Raw genomic sequence first — 16,605 nt, 5'->3', positions numbered from 1 at the left:
GAATGAATGAGGGACTGAAGGCCTCAACACAGCTGGGGCACCCCATCTGTGGTCACAGTCTACCAGTGACGCATTCTGCACCTGTCCTTATCGTCCAAGTGCCATTTTCCCCTCTGTCTTCCGGCTGTCAATACTGAAGGATGGTACAGAGAGCCGGAAGGGAGCTCCAGACCTGCCCTCTCCAGCACAGGTTCTGCTGACCATGCCAGCTTCCCCCATGCCTGGGGGCACCTGACATACACAGGATAGAAGATAGCATGAAATAAGCCTGGTATTTTCAACAGCAAATGGATATGGAAAAAATATGTAATAACAAAAGTCTTCTATTCCTTGGCATTCCCAGCCATTCACTAGCTTTCACTAAAAGTATTGGATATTTATTGAGACTCCAAGCTCTAATGTCTATTAAGTGGAGTTAGCATTAATCAGCAAATACTTATTACAGAACCGTATTAGGTTGGTTTACAGAAAAATGTGTAAGAGATGCACTATTTCCTGGAGTTTACGACGGAAGCTACCAGCGGTGAGCCTGACATGTGGCCCCACAGAAAACACATACTCTGAGCTGGATTGTGAATGTTATGCATGAGTTTCTAAGGGAAGCTAAAGACAAATGTGTCTGTTATACATTCAGAGAGAAAGTTGCATCTATCAGGTGCTCAAAGTTGCTAGTTTAAATTTGTAGCTCAGACATGGCAACAGCTGAAAAAATGGTCACATTAAAGATATCAAATCACACCAAAAATTCTGCCCTTCTCTCCCCCCCCATCAGTTTCACTGTGGTGAAATAATTAAAAAAAAGTGCTCCTTGCACATATTTTGTAAACTGAGAGTAATTCAAATGTGGAAGTAGAGGCACATATAGGACTGCCAGGGTGGAGGTTGTGACAAGCCAACCTGGGGCTGGTGGGAAAGCCCTGAATGCCAAGGAAGTCTTTGAACTTTATCCACTTGGCAATGGGAAACTGCTGAAGGCTGCGAAGCAAGTAAATAAAACAACAAATGGGAGTTTTTAGGAAAATTAATCTGGTAGTGATTAAAAACGAGTTTGCATGGGTGGTATTAGAGATTAATGTGGAAGAAGCCTATTACGGGTCCCTCGTGAGATGATAAGGATTTAATCTGGTGATATTGCAGTGGAATAGAAAACATGGGCACATAAAATGATATCACAAAGGCAAAAATCAAGCAGATATTGCGCTGTTTGCATGTGGAGGGCAAGGAAGGACGGAAGGAGCTGTCAGTGACTGCTCAAGCATTGACAGATGGGTGAATGGGAGAACAGAAAAATGAATGGCAAAAAAGTCAGATTCAGAGTAAAGCCAGTCAATTTGGGTTCAGGAATATTTCACTTCTGTCCTTGAAGATTCATTCACTTCTGAGCACACGTGCAGGTGCCATCCTGGCTGCGTGTGTATGCGTGAGGACAGGGCGCAGTGCAAGACGCCGACAGCAGGCCCTTGGGCTGGCATGGATTATCAGTTGTCTTCAGCTTGTTTGAAGCTTTCCTTCTTAGTGGAATACCACTTAGGATCCATTAAGCACAATTCAAAGAAAGATCTTTCCAAGAATAGATTTGAAGCAGATCTGAAGTAACAATCAACTGTCAGACAAACCACAAAATAAAATAATAAGGGCCTATTTCAGAATTCTGATCAAAGATTTGCCTTCAATGTTCCACACTAAAACTTTGCTCATATCCAAAAGTCTTGGAAAGGTTCTACAGTAGCATGAGCGTGCTTAGCATGGAAGGAAACGGTGCAGTGGCTTAAGACACTCATTTACTGTGCTTGAGCGGACACTGCTGCTCCCTCATGTGTTAGGAGGGGTAATGAGGTGTTGTGAAGTTTCAGTGGAGGAATGTCTATCAGTCGCCTACAGTGTGATGATTAGCTGGCTAGCATTCAATGAAATTGCTCAGTTTTCCTGTATAGAAGTCAGACCGGAATTAGGAATAGAGACAGGGCAACAATAGAAAGCAAAGCGGCAGGAATCAAATGATACAGTTAAATCTGGTGCTAGCATTTTATTTTTCATTTCTTTTCTTCCTGGCAGCTTTGTAACGCTGCAACTGGAGTTTGGAACCAAGGCAGGGGAGACTTCGGGGGGGGGGGGGGTTTCCAGACGCTTCAGGGACTTTCTGAGCAGTTGGTGTGTCAGAGCTATGAGAGTTTAAATAAGGGATCCCACATGACGTTTAGGCAAGATCTCTTCCAAAAGATAGCATTTAGAGCGTAACTCACAGAACCTGACAAACTAGTTACACTTGGGCTTGAGATCTGCAGTAATATTTATGGGTTTAATTCTAACACCTTATAACCTATACACGTCTTTGTATGGTTTGAAAAAAAAAATTCTCACACTTAAAACTTCATTCCAGCTCAGACTGCAGGCTAGATAAACAGGCATTGCTGCGCCATGTCCCTCTGCTCAGAGTCAAGGAATGTGAGGTCATTAAAAACGTTCCACATGTCTTCCTCTTGCGGACTTTAACCCTTCCCTAGCAACCTGGGATGTGTTCAGATCCCAAATGCTCTTTGCTATCACTAAGACCACTTCGAAGCCTTCACAACACAGGAGAAAGGATTCTAGGGTTTGCACAGCTCAGTTACCATGGAAACCATTTCCTTAAAAATCTCTTTGTTTCTAGATGGGACGACTGTAGTACAGAACATAGTGCTCTCCTGCACTCACATAACACACACATAAAAAGTTTATAGACAAGTTTAATTTTGTTTGTTTGTTCTTGGAGGGAGGGCTTGGCTGATGTGCTTTTTTTTCATTCTCTCTCTCTCTCTTTTTAGATTTCACAATTCTTTCATGTCTACTTAAGCTTTCTTTGCCTTTCCAAGGGATTCTGTTCTGCTAAAGACCAAGAAATCTTTCCTTCTTGAAAAAGCAGGATGCTGGGCTGTCTGTCATTGTCTGTACCAGCATGCCGGGTACACTTAGCAGGATGCTGGGCTGTCTGCCATTGTCTGTACCAGCATGCCGGGCACACTTAGGGAGCAGGAGGCTGGGCTGTCTGCCATTCTCTGTACCAGCATGCCGGGCACACTTAGAGAGCAGGATGCTGGAGTATTTGCCATTGTCTGTGCCAGCGATGCCAGGCACACTTAGAGACCAGGAGGCTGGGCTGTCTGCCATTGTCTGTACCAGCATGCCAGGCACACTTAGAGACCAGGAGGCTGGGCTGTCTGCCATTGTCTGTACCAGCATGCCGGGCACACTTAGAGACCAGGATACTGGAGTGTCTGCCATCGTCTGTACCAGCATGCCGGGCATGCTTAGAGAGCAGACTGATTCTATTGTGACAATATGGGAAAAATCAATCGGAGGGTGGTAGTTTGGGGAGGTGAACCTCAGACCCTACATAGTTGTACCATAAAATTCAAAATTAAAAAAAAAAAAAGAAAAAGCACTATTTTTTGACCGACAATCATAATGTTGAGGAAAAGAAGCTAGACAAAAAGGGATACATATTGTATGTTCCAAAGTTCAAAAACAAGTAAAATTCATCCAAGGTATAGGAAATCCCTTGGGGGGGCATGCTGGTGAGGGGAATAGTGAACAGGTGAGATTTTGGGGACCTGGGCACAGTCCTTTCCTGTACCAGCATGCTCTAAATAGCAGCATGAAGTTCTGGTATTTAAGGTGTCCTTTCCCATCAAATAGTGAACATTTAAAAGAATGCTTTACTTCATCCTAACATAAAAGTTACAGTGAATTCTGCAAGGGAGGCACATGTTTCTAATTTTCCACCAAAATGCCAATGGCCCCGAGGAGTGAACGTGGTCTTCCAGGGTCCGAGGGGCACAGGCTTACAGCACACAACCCAAGTGTGAAATGCCTCCAGGTTTTCATATTTGATTTTTGGGAAAAAAAGTTATAAAAACTTTTACATTCTATTTCATCTTCTCTGGGTCTGTTTGAACCTAAGAAAACAGTGCTTTAAATGAAGACTGATAAACATTACTTCTCATATTCAAACAAGTTCTAATTAGATTTTCAAGTGTAAGCCACCTTGAGGGAAGCTAGCCTCTGGGTTGGGAACCCCATGTTGGAGAGGGCTGACTTGAGTATTCCTGCGTCTGCTGAATGTATTGTCTGATGCTGAAGCAGTTAGTCAATCCTGACTTTGCCACTCCTGGCTAGGTGGACTTGAGCAAGTCCCTAAACCTCTTGGTGCCTCGACTGCTTTATTTGTAAGCTGGAGAAAATAACGATCAGACAGAATTCTGTGCCACTTTGCACAGACATTTTTGCACACATCAGGGGAGAGCCACAGCGAAGAGGTCATCTAAATGGGCTTGCCACGGTGTTATGCATGAACACAACTCTCCCGCCTTGACTGCCGCCTGTCGTAAACGGCTGGTTCTTTGTGCTGCTGTTACCTGGTATGTTTAAGTAATGAAACAGCTGCTGCGTTTCAATAGACAAAGGCTTACAGTATGTCTGAGGCAAGGCATTTATTGCTGGGCTTTAAACTTCTTAAACAATTCCATATGGAGGCTTGAGTGGCAGAACACTTAATGTAAACTTTCAAAGGAAACTGCCCACCGCATTCTGAACTTTATGAAAGTTGGCTGAAACATACTCTTTCCCAGAAGGCTAGGCAGCCATTCTCCTTTCAAAGAAGAAAGGCCACAGCACAGTTTTCTATAGACTTGGAAGAAACAGGGGACCCCATTTTAGGCACTTACTGGTCTGAGGGAATATGCAGCTCTCCCACCCAAAACTATTAATAGAAGCAGCAGGGTTAAGTGGGTGAAATTCAGGATTAAGAGTCAAACTAGGAGCTTTCTAGTTGGAGTTCTGTTATTAATTCTCTCACTTGAGGAGTTCTTCAGTTTAAATCAGATGGAAAACCCACCACATGTGCACAGCCCAGTGCTGGGTGTTAACTGTGTTGCCATTTTTCTGTGCTCAACAGGGCACTCCGAGAGGGACCTCCAATGGCTTGCACAGCCTGCGCAGTCAGAAGACAGGGTAGGTTGTAAAAAGCACAGTTTACCTCTATGGAATTCTATATAACTGAAATAAAATGCTCCCTATCCATATAGTTTAAAAAAAAGGCAGAAACCATATTAACGAAAGCAGTCATCCCAGTATCTGGGGGACAGGAAAAGTTAGATTTCCCAACAACGACAAAATAAAGAGTGCCACAATTTCACAAGAATTCAGCTGCGCACCACAGCTTTCATGAGACTCGCACTCTCCCACTCGCGGCTGCCTCCACGCTCTCCTTGCTAGCACTGAGGTCTCTCCTGAGACAGCCAGCAGAGCTTTACTCGCAGGGACCACATCCTAGAGTCGAGGCTTCTGCCGTTCCATTACAGCAAGCACACCGGCCAGCGGGCAGTGCGCAAAATCACGCCTGCGTTGCTTTGTGTGTGTGTTTGTGAGTTTGGAGTTTCGGGAGAAGGTGAAAGTGGGGGAGTCCCGCAATAGAGAGGTTTCTTTTTCCTTCCTTTTAATGAATTTGTGTCAAGCTGCTCCTCGCAGCTCGAGACAGGAAGTGCTATTTCCGGTGCTGATGATTGAGTGCAGTGCAGAGCAAAGCTGCGTTTGAACTGACGGCAGCACTAATGATGGAGTAAAACGGTGAAAAGATAAATGACCCTTAATCAGGAAAGTGTTTAAATAAGCAAGTGCCTGGATATACCACAGCAAAACAACCTGAACTCATTTCAGCCAAGTTAAGAGGGTAATTTTTTAAAATACACAGACTATTTGTTTAGTATCTTACATTTTTTCTAAATGGCTTGCAGCCACATTTATTATACTCTCTGACAGTCTGCGAGGTTCCTCGGTGCTCTCACGGCAGTTATGGACTAACGCAGAGAGGCTCAACGATGCTTCGGGTCACACAGCCTGTCAAGGACCAAGCTTAAGAACGCAGTTCATCATTGCCATTTTTTCAATGCATCACTTACTTGCTAACCTCGTCTAATACATGAAACGTGCATGAAAATAGATTTAGGAAAAACAAAATGTTCAGATGAATTGTAAGGGTTTCTTATAATGCAGAAAGCCAGGGCAACAAATCTTGGGATATGGAAAGAACTAGTTAAAGTTCTTCAAACGGTAGCTATATCAATTTCTTGCAATTAAAATTTTTCACAGTAGTTTCATATACACTATTTTCTGGAACAAGCTTCTAAATCAACTATACCTGCTATGATTAGTAGTGTTTTAGATAAGGAGGAAACAGACACAGTTATGTGACTCGCCTGTGTTACAAGTCAAATTTCTCTTGAATTCTGGTTGGGGGATCTTTTCATTATTTGGCCAACTAATCTTGATTTCTTGCAAGCAATGCTCATAGCATGCAGGCACTTTAAAAAGTTCATGGAACATGGATAAAAAGATTATTTTGGTGCAGATAAAGTCTGAGACCTATTTGTAGTTTTTCCTTGGAGCTCTTGAAAATACTTCACAAGAATGCGTGAGTGTTTTGTGTGTGTGAGTGTTGTGTGTGTGTGTGTGAATGTTGTGTGTGTGTGTGTGTGTGTGTGCAATGTCCCCGGCCTTTAATCTTAAGGGCTGAGAGCCAGGTCAGCTGTTCTGTTGCTGACCTTGCTGTTAATTTATACTGTGGCCAATCTGTGGTGTTTTTGCTGCTTCCTCGTGACCAGATTCACATTGTTCTAGAAGAGATCCAAGGTGGAATACTTCAGCACTGAAATAGAAGTTTGAAGATTTCCTTTCTGGATCTGTTTCACTGGACATTTACCACTTGTAATGGAAAATGAGGAACCTAGGAAATACGTATTTCATTTATCCAGAAAATACCGCAAAGACTCCAAAGAGCAGGGGTGGAAATGTGCAGGCTGGCCTAGCAGTTAGAGGCAGCGGTGGATGGTTACTTACGCTGTTGATCATAAGGTGCATTATCGTTTTTGGAATAAGGTCTCGGATGCATTTGTTGATAATCGACATGTAGGAGTCCACGAGGTTGCGGATGGTTTCCACCTGCCTCTCCAATTGTGGGTCCATAGAAAAATTTTCTGCTTGGCCATTTTCATCATTTTCAGCCTAACAGAAGGGAAACAAAATATGGGTTATCTCATGATGGCCCAGAAGTGGGGAGAAACTAGATCTTATTAACTGATTAGGTTCCGCACAGCCTATTAGTGGTTTACAGCATTGTATCTTTACGATATCAGCCATCTACAAACACAAGATCAAAACCCTGCAATTACTGTTAGCTTTTAGCCTACCACATTCCAAGCAGATCAAGTCTTCCATTTCTAAACAAACACTGCAATAAATAATCAGACAAACACCCACCTAACAACATGTCTCTAGAGAACATTCTAATCTTCAGCCAAAGAACTGAATCCAAACACATGATGCAGATGTAAGCCTCTGGGAGGAGTCTCCTGGGATTCTATAGATTAGAAATAACCTTTGTGTGTTCTTACACTTCTGGGTGTGCTTTGGATTGGATCAACATTTGGATCAGCCCAGATTCAAAACTAAATCTCCTCGGGTTGGCCTGAAGCCACAGCAAGAGAAAGAGAAGATAATTCAGTTCTTCCATGCACTCGCTGGAATTTGTTATATAAATTCATGCCTCTGTCATCACGACCAAGAGCTGGCTCCATTGTGGAAAAGTTACAATTTTTAACTTTCAACTTGCTCTTCTTTGAATAAAACAGAACACATCTACACACAAAGAAATTATTTGTGCAACACGAGAGAAGCATCTGTTTTCTATACTATGGGCCTTGAGTTAATTAGCTTTGGCTTATCCACCAGAGGCTGCACTGAAATGCATCTTCATCATTAAGGGTTGACCTATCGGCTTGGCATTGAAATCAATTTAGAACAAATGGTCTCCATTTTAAAGTCAGTTGAACCAGCTAAGCCCCAGAACATGATACAAATATTGTTAGTGGTCTGGCTACTTTCTAGTGTTTCGGAAGATTTAATTACAAATTTAAAATGGGGAAATAATTTATTGCTTCCAATGTGGACATTAAAGTACTACTCTTTGGAATTTTACATACTTTGATCTGCCAGGTTTTCAATCATCCAATCAATTCTGGGCAAAGCACTTGGTTAAGCAGCTGAACTGGATCTGTAAGTGAGGTGGCCTTTCCTCTGAATCAATGCACTACATGAAAGGCCTATCTATAGGCTGCAGAATCAACAGCACAACAGAAATGGGTTCAAATCATTTACATATGCTTCACTGATTCAGAAATATCTAATGTTTCAACAACATTAAAATAAGATGCTCATGCTGAAAGCCAAGGGGCACATCCCAGTCCTGAGGCCATCAGGGAACAAGGACACTGACCAGGCTTCCTATTGTGACAGCAGGTAGAGGATGACAATATTTAAAATGGCAGCTCTACGATTGCTGTACTTCTTTTCAAATGGTCTTTGGGTCATCTTGAGGTTCTTTGTTTTTATTATTAGTTTACAGTAAATAGCTAAAAAGCTAAGACTATAAAGTGATGATTGATAGGCGAAAGGACCATCCTAGCATTGAAGTCAGCCATGTTCCCAAGCTTTCTTCCAGGGCATGAAAGCCACATGCCACACTGCGCCCGAGTTCTCAGGCAGCGGTGACTGCTTTGTCACTGGAAGGGTAATGTTTATGGATGTGAACACCTTAAGTGCAAACTGGCCACACTCTGGTACCCTAATGTGGTTGAGACTCGGTGTCTTCAACTCCAAAATGCGACAGTCAATCAAGATAATGTTCATGAAATGACCGAGTGGTGGGCCTCCTGTGTGCTCAGTACATGTTAGTCTCTTTCCTTCCTTCCTGGATATTCAGGGAATAACAGAACGCTGCTTGCCTCTCAACACATGTAATGAACATTTCATGTGAAAACTAGAATCTAACTCGTATTTAATTCAAGTCATCGAACTATACAACCTACACATGTATGAGTATATACATACATGTACATACATGTACGGTGCATCTCAATGTTTCCTGCCAGCTATTCCACTTTCCTGGAATCCCTCTTCCCATCACACCTGGCTGATCGGTGAATACTTGTCATCTTTCAAGGCCCTGCCGACTCTCACTTCTCCCAGAAATGTTCTTGGGTTCTTGGGCCCTCTAGTATTCCTTTCTCTGTGCTTCATCTGTGTCTTGCATTCACTCCTGCTAGCTACTATACAGCCTCGATCTGTGCTTCTTCCTCTCAGACTCTGGAATCTTGTCTTGTTCTCTTAGCACTTCACATAGTGTGGTGCATGGGAGTGAGGGAAGAGGCGCTACAGATGGAGTCACCAGTGTCAGGGAAGCTGCCCTGGCAAATTACAGGGTCTCCAGGACTGGCTGCCTGTTACAGGAACCAGAAACCAGGAAACTCCAAGTTGATGGGTTAGGATCTGCTACTACTGCATAATAATGGCACTGATAAAATGACGACAAAATTATGTACATAGAGGCTGGCACGTGGCGTAGCCAGAGAGCTTCCGCCTGCAATCCCGTTATCCCGTGTGGACACCAGCGAGTGTCCCAGCTGCTCCATGTCTGATCCAGCTCCTGCTAGTGGCCTGTGAAAAGCATCGGAAGATGGCTCAAGTGTTTCAGCCCTGGCTACACACGTGGGAGTCCTGGAAGAAGCGCCAGGCTTCAGTGCTGTCCATCCCTGGCTATCCTGCCCATGGGGAGTTACCCAGTGGATGGAAGATCTCTCTCTCTCTCTGTTTCTCCTTTTCTCTCTTAGTAACTCTGGCTTTCAAAGAAATAAATAAAAATTTTTAAAAAGAAAGCATGTACATAAATGAATAAAAGATGATACATGGCTGTGTAAAGCAATATATCTATATAAAGTACCACAAACCTCCATAAAATGGGATTCGCTATCCAGTCCAAAGCATTCTTTTTTTTTTTTTGGTCTGTCTTCATTTCCATTACAAATGTCATCTTTACTTCCTTTGTTTATTTCTTTATTTATAGGAAAATCAGATATACAGAAAGGAGGAGAGACAGTGAGGAAGATCTTCCATCTGCTGATTCACTCCCCAAGTGACCTCAACAGCCAGAACTGTGCTTATCAGAAGCCAGGAGCACAGAGCCTCTTCCAGATCTCCTACGTGGATGCAGGGTTCCAAGGCTTTGGGCTGTCTTCTGCTGCTTTCAGGTCACAAGCAGGGAGCTGGATGGGAAGTCGGGCCACCAGGCAAAGCATTCTTAATGTTATTATTGCCAGTAGCAGCGTGGGTGACAGCACTGCAGATTCAACCTACGACACTTGCAGTGGACACTGAGTCCTCGCTGAGCACTTCATACTGAAAATCCGCAACACAACCTTAGGGGGTGAGAGCCACTGTGGCAGTGACCTGAAGACACTGCCTTGCAATTCTGAGAGCTGAGGGCTGTTCCACAGATAGAAGGTAAACATGGTTTTCAGTTAATTTCTTTTTATTTCAGTGTAGGTATCCAGGTATTTAAAAAAAACCCAGGAAGTCATACGAAATAATGAAACATCCACAATAGAGCAAGTCAGATTTATAGATAAAATAACACATTTAAAAATAGTCTCTAAGAAAAAGATATCACTGGAGTACTACTATTTGTAAGAATTAAGTGATTGGGGCCCGGCATGGTAGCCTAGTGGCTAAAGATCTCTCCTGCTTGTGCTGGGATCTTATACAAGAGTCAGCTCGTAGCCCGGTGGCCCCACTTCCCTTCCAGCTCCTTGCTTGTGGCCTGGGCGAGCAATGGAGGATGCCCTGGGCCTTGGGTCCTGCACCCACGTGGGAAACTAGAGGAAGCTCCTGGATTCAAATCAGCTCAGCTTCGGTTGTTGTGGTCACTTGGGTAGTGAACCAGTAGATGGAAGATCTTTCTCTCTGTCTCTCCTTTCTCTGTAAATCTGACTTTCCAATGAAGAGAAATAAATCTTAAAAAAAAAAAAAAAGAATTAAGCGATTAAACTAAAAAAAAGAACAGAAGAATACAGAGCATATACTAAACAACTCTACCAGAATGTAACATAGCAGGAAAATTAAATCCATATCCATATTTTCATATAGAAACACTAAGATTCCCTATTTCGGGCCCGGTGGCATGGCCTAGCGGCTAAAGTCCTTGCCTTACACGCGCCGGGATCCCATATGGGCGCCAGTTCTAATCCTGGCAGCTCCACTTCCCATCCAGCTCCCTGCTTGTGGCCTGGGAAAGCAGTCGAGGATGGCCCAATGCATTGGGACCCTGCACCCGCGTGGGAGACCCGGAAGAGGTTCCAGGTTCCCGGCTTCGGATCGGTGCGCATTGGCCCGTTGCGGCTCACTTAGGGAGTGAATCATCAGACGGAAGATCTTCGTCTCTGTCTCTCCTCCTCTCTGTATATCTGGCTGTAATAAAAAAAAAAAAATGAATAAATCTTAAAAAAAAAAGATTCCCTATTTCACACTGTTCATAATGTTTAGTCTTGCTTTACTTTTTACCAAATCAAAATATGTAAGACACTGATTTTTCACTTTTGGAAGTCATGCTGTTAATAAGTAAAGTGTCAGAGTGAATAGAGGATACTGGTTCAATTCCCAACATTAAAAAAAAAATCAATTATTCCAAAATAACCAGCAAAGCTGTTTGAAATTTTCTTTACTTTGTGGAAATACTAGTAGACATGTGGTCACATTCAAATTCTAGCTACTGTGATAATACAATGGCCAGCAGGAGAGTCAGGAGCAGAAAGCAAATTCCTGCTCTGATTTCAGACAAAAGCAGTAATTGCCTCTTCCAAAATATGTCTAAGATGAATGGGAAAAATGTATAGAGATGGATTTAAAAAAATTAGTAATTAAAAAAAAGTAATTATGTAGGCAAAACACTGTCTTTTCTCTAACCCCAGTTCTAACCAAATTCTCTCAGGCTCTTTTGTGCTTGTATCCTATGCATGACTATACTTTTTTTTTTTTTTTGTTTAAATTACAAGATTGCAGTAGAATTCTTTGCAGTTGAGCACTGAAGTGACAGCTGTTTATCATTATCCTCATCAAGGGAATGTAAAATAAAAATAGTAATTTGTCTCTGATCTTTGAGGCAAAAAGAATGGTCTGCAAACATTTAACCTTTTATGTGCAGTTCACTGATGCTGTTTACACAATGTGAGTAATATTGTAGAAAACAGCTTTCTTCTGAAAAACACAATGGGTTGGCATTCCTGATGCAATTTTCTTCCAAATAGCTTTTGGGAAGCATAATTCAATTTTAAACATTTGAAAATAGCAACACAGCATGGTAAGTCTACAGTTGTTTCTATAAAAATTAGCATACCTTTGTTTCTTATGCAATTATTTTTCTTACAAAATTATCTGTATGGTATTTAAGAAACAGGCCATTTTTTAAATTCAGTTATTATTTTTAATTCATTAATTACATTGTATTATGTGACACAGTTTCATAGGTACTTGAGTTCTCCCCACCCCTCCCCAAACCCTCCCACCATGGTGGATTCCTCCACCTTGTTGCATAACCACAGTTCAAGTTCAGTTGAGATTCCCCCATTGCAAGCGTATACCAAACATAGAGTCCAGCATCTTATTGTCCAGTCAAGATCAACGGCTTCTTAGGTATACCCTCTCTGGTCTGAAGGCAGAGCCAGCAGAATATCATCCCGATCAATTAAAAGCTCCAACATACCATCAGCAAAAATTTACATCATCATGGAATTAATTGACATAGTAATGAGTAACCAATATGGTAAAAGTAAATGCTAGTTCTTATCCACCTTCTGTGACCACCTCATTGACATTTCAAATTTAGTTTATACACAACATATAACATTCATAACATAACTTGTTATGCATAACATTGTGTCATCTTAAATTAAGGCAAACACGTGGTATTTAACCTTTTGGGACTGGCTCATTTCCCTTAGCATTATGGTTTCCAGTTTGGCCCATTTGGCCACAAAGAACTGCATTTTGTTTTTTTTTAACAGCTGAGTAGTATTCCATGGAGTAGATGAACCATAGATTTCTTATCCAGTCCTCTGTTGATGGGCATTTTGGCTGCTTCCATGTTTTTGCAATTATTGATTGTGCTGCTATGAACATAGGAGTGCATGTTGGTTTCTCATAAAACAAGTGTTCTGGATATATTCCTAGGAGTGCTATTGCCGGATCATACGATATGTTGAATTTGAGTTGTTTGAATGTTCTCTATGCTGATTTCCATAGAGGCTGTACCAGCCTGCAGCCCCACCAGCAGTGGAGTAGGGTTCCCTTTTCCCCGCAACCTCGCCAACAAGTGTTGTTGGTGCTTTTATTCATGTGGGCCAGTCTTACTGGCATTAGGTGGACCTCATTGATGTTTTAATTTGGATTTCCCTTATTGCCAGGGAACTTGAGCATTTTTTCATATGTTTATTTGCCATTTGGGTTTGTTCCTTTGTGAAATATCTGCCCTTTCCCGTGCCCATTTCTTGAGTGGCTTGTTTGTTTTGGTGTTCTGGCTGTTTCGTAGTTCTTTGTATATTCTGGAGATTAGCCCTCTATCACCTACGTAGTGCGCAAAGATCTTCTCCCATTCTGTGGGCTGCTTTTTTACTTTGTTGATTGTTTCCTTAGCTGTACAGAAGCTTCTTAGTTTGATGAGGTCCCATTTGTTTATTCTGGTCTTGATTTCTATTGCTTTTGGAGTCCTTTTTAGGAAGTAGGGACCTACCCCTAGATCTTGCAGAGTATTTCCAACATTTTCTTCCAAAAGTTTTAAGGTTTCTGGATGTAGGTTTAGATCTTTTATCCATTTAGATTTGATCTTGGTGTATGGTGAGAGATGTGGGTCTATCTTTTTGTTTCTACAGGCTATCAACCAGTTGTTCCAACAGCATTTATTGAACAGACCTTCCCATTTGCTTGGATTGTCGTTTGTCTTTTTGTCAAAGATTATTTGGCTGTATTTGTGTGGGTTCCCATCTGGTGTTTCTATTCTGCTCCATTGATCTTCTTCTCTATTTTTTTGCCAGTACCAGGCTGTTTTGATAACCACTGCCTTATAGTATGTCCAGAGGTCTGGGACTGTGATTCCCCCTGCTAACTTCCTGTTCTTGAGAATGGTTCTAGCTATTCGTGGTTTTTTGTGAAGAAACAGGCCATTTTACAATGGTTGATGCCCCAGCTTTCCTTTCAAATGCTTGCTGCTTTGGAAGGCCAGTGAATGGAAGGGTCCGGTCAGAGCTGAGCCCCACCTTGTTGAGGCATTTCGTAGATGAACTCTGGTCTTCACAGCAAAGTCCATTTTTCACATGCTTGACTTTCCTTCCGTATGTTTCTTAGTGACATCACAAGGCTTATTTTAGGAGAGCTAAAATCATCACAATAAGCTGATGACTACAACTCCTTAAGGAAGTGTGGAAGAGCAGAAATCAAATATATTCTGCAGTAATATGTGCATGCTGCTGGAGAGCATGGAGAGGCCTCTACAGATTTCACAGGCGGAATTTTTCAGAGAGCCACCACCTGTGTCTTTTGGAAGCACCTGATGTTCAGTGTTTCTATGTTGCCTTGAACAGAGAAATGCCACTGAGGTTCATATCTCAGGATGAAACATGACTACCATGGTAATGTGTCTTGGGCTTTTCTAGCTCCCAGGTCTACATGACTGAGCATGTTTTCAATGAAAACTTTTTCTGCTCCCAATCTCACTTTTAATTTACTGAGGCGATTAAGGCACACAGCTAAATGTGTAAAACTATATGAGAGATGCACCCCCAAGGGCCCGTGAAGGGTAGGTAGTAGTCTGGCTCCTGTGACAGACACTCTACTTTCAAGTCAACCAATATTGATTGAGTATCTGGGATGGACTGTGAGAGACAGGAAAAAAAGTCTGAAAACGAGCACTTGAGTGCTTCCTCTGCAGCGGGAGGCACCAGCTGGGAGAGTTGTTGGTCAAGATTTAGGAAAGGCAGAGTTATGACAGTAGGGGAGAGAAGTAAGGAGGTCTTCTCTCCACCACTTCACTCTCCAGATGGCTGCGGTTGGAGCTTCATTCACATGGTCCATTAGGGAGGTAGGGGTCCAAGCACGTGGCCATCTTCTGCTGCCTGTCTCAGGCACATTGGCAGGAGCTGGACAGGAAGTAGAACATTCCTTCCTCCCTCCCCTCCCCTTCCCTCCTCTGTCCTGCTTTATTCCGGCACTTAGCACAGTGCCCTATGTATATTTCTTTGTTTGTCCTAGTACCTAGCACAGTGCCCCATGCGCAAAACAGGGGCTTAATAAATACTGAGGAGTAAATGAAGACAAGCACTGCAGGGATCATTTCCTAAGGGGTAGAGTTCTTGTTTCAAAAGGAGGCAAAGGACTGAACTCTGGAGAGCTGGGCTGCTGCTTTACGGGAAGAGTGAGCGAACACTTGTATTCCTGGAATCAAGGTCTTCCCTCAGAGCCTTTTCTTTGCATGGCCAGGATTAGTCAAGATCCGCATCCCGTGTGAAGGAGGTCTGAAGATTTCAGCCGTGATCGTACTGCACATGTGGGCAGAGAGGGGACCTGCGTCTGCCAGAAGCATCCTGAACCAGGGTGTCGAACTTGGCATGTGCACGATGTTGGCATTCTTCCTACATTCCTCCTTTCACCTGTTACCACCTTTTAAATTCTCTGTATAACTCCTACTGTCATCTCATTTCTAAGCAGATCATAATAAACATTACAAAGCTAAGATACTATAAGTGTTTACCTAATAAAAATTAAAAACCTTGATATTTACTTATTTGAGAGGCAGAAAGAGGCAATGATGGAGAGATCCCAGGTCTGCTGGTTGACTCCCTAAATGCAGGCCCCGGCTGGTTGGACCAGGGTGAGCCTGGGAGCCAGGAAGTTAACCCAGGTCTCCATGCGGGGTTAGGAACCCAGCCACCTGAGCCGTCCCCACTGCCTGTCAGGGTGGCACTGGCTGGAAGCTGGACTCGGACCTGGGCCAGGTATCATACGCAGAAATCCCGATACAGGAGGCAGCCATGCAAGCATTTTAATGGTTAACTGGAAGGCTTTGACACAGCTCTGCGTCTTTTTTTTTTCTTAACTACTTTTCAGCCCCAAACCATCTGACAGAGCATGTTTATTTTCATGTGGTGTGAGCCTATGTCTAAATCCTTAATAAATAAGTTGGCTGATGACAGCCACGAATAACAGAAACTTGGAGTAACAGGGAGTGGTGGGGGGACCAACCTCCTACAACAGTCATTACATTGTATAAAAGATGCATAAAACAACTGCTTTGTCTATAACTGCAAAAAAAAAAAAAAATGTGGATGTGAGGAGTCTCAAAGAAATTGGAAAATTTATATATCCTGTGCTGTAGTCTTCCCAGAAATAATAGCCCTAACTCAGATTTTAATCTATCTAAAAAGCTCTACTGCTATATATATTATATAAATTCATGAATGCATTCACATAGGAAGTATTCCAAACATAACATACAATGTTGGTATTTAAACAATCTCATCGATGAGTCTCCTAAAAATTATTAATATTTATTTTGGGGAACTCTCTATATACTGAGTTTCTGTACTATAAAATATTAATGGCTTCTTTAAAAACAATCCCTGCTTAGGGCTGGTGCTGTGGTGTGTGGGCAGGCTGTTCTCTACAGCGCTGGCATCCCAAAACAGCACTGGT

The 16,605-nt window shown here is 42.5% G+C and overlaps 1 protein-coding gene across 4 annotated transcripts in view; it reads right to left on the bottom strand.

The window, feature by feature from the left end:
- Positions 1-16,605, bottom strand: part of DNM3 (dynamin 3) — a 512,631-nt gene that overhangs the window by 28,379 nt on the left and 467,647 nt on the right. For all 4 annotated transcript variants that reach the window (XM_058660674.1, XM_058660671.1, XM_058660672.1 and 1 more), the window contains one exon: positions 6,874-7,038. In XM_058660674.1, coding sequence (XP_058516657.1) covers positions 6,874-7,038 — 165 coding nt within the window. The remainder of the gene's footprint in view (positions 1-6,873; positions 7,039-16,605) is intronic.

This window comes from Ochotona princeps, chromosome 2 (genome assembly GCF_030435755.1).
Source record: "Ochotona princeps isolate mOchPri1 chromosome 2, mOchPri1.hap1, whole genome shotgun sequence".
NCBI lineage: Eukaryota > Metazoa > Chordata > Mammalia > Lagomorpha > Ochotonidae > Ochotona > Ochotona princeps.
Note: the sequence above shows the minus strand (reverse complement) of the source record. Positions and strands in the feature narration are given on the sequence as shown.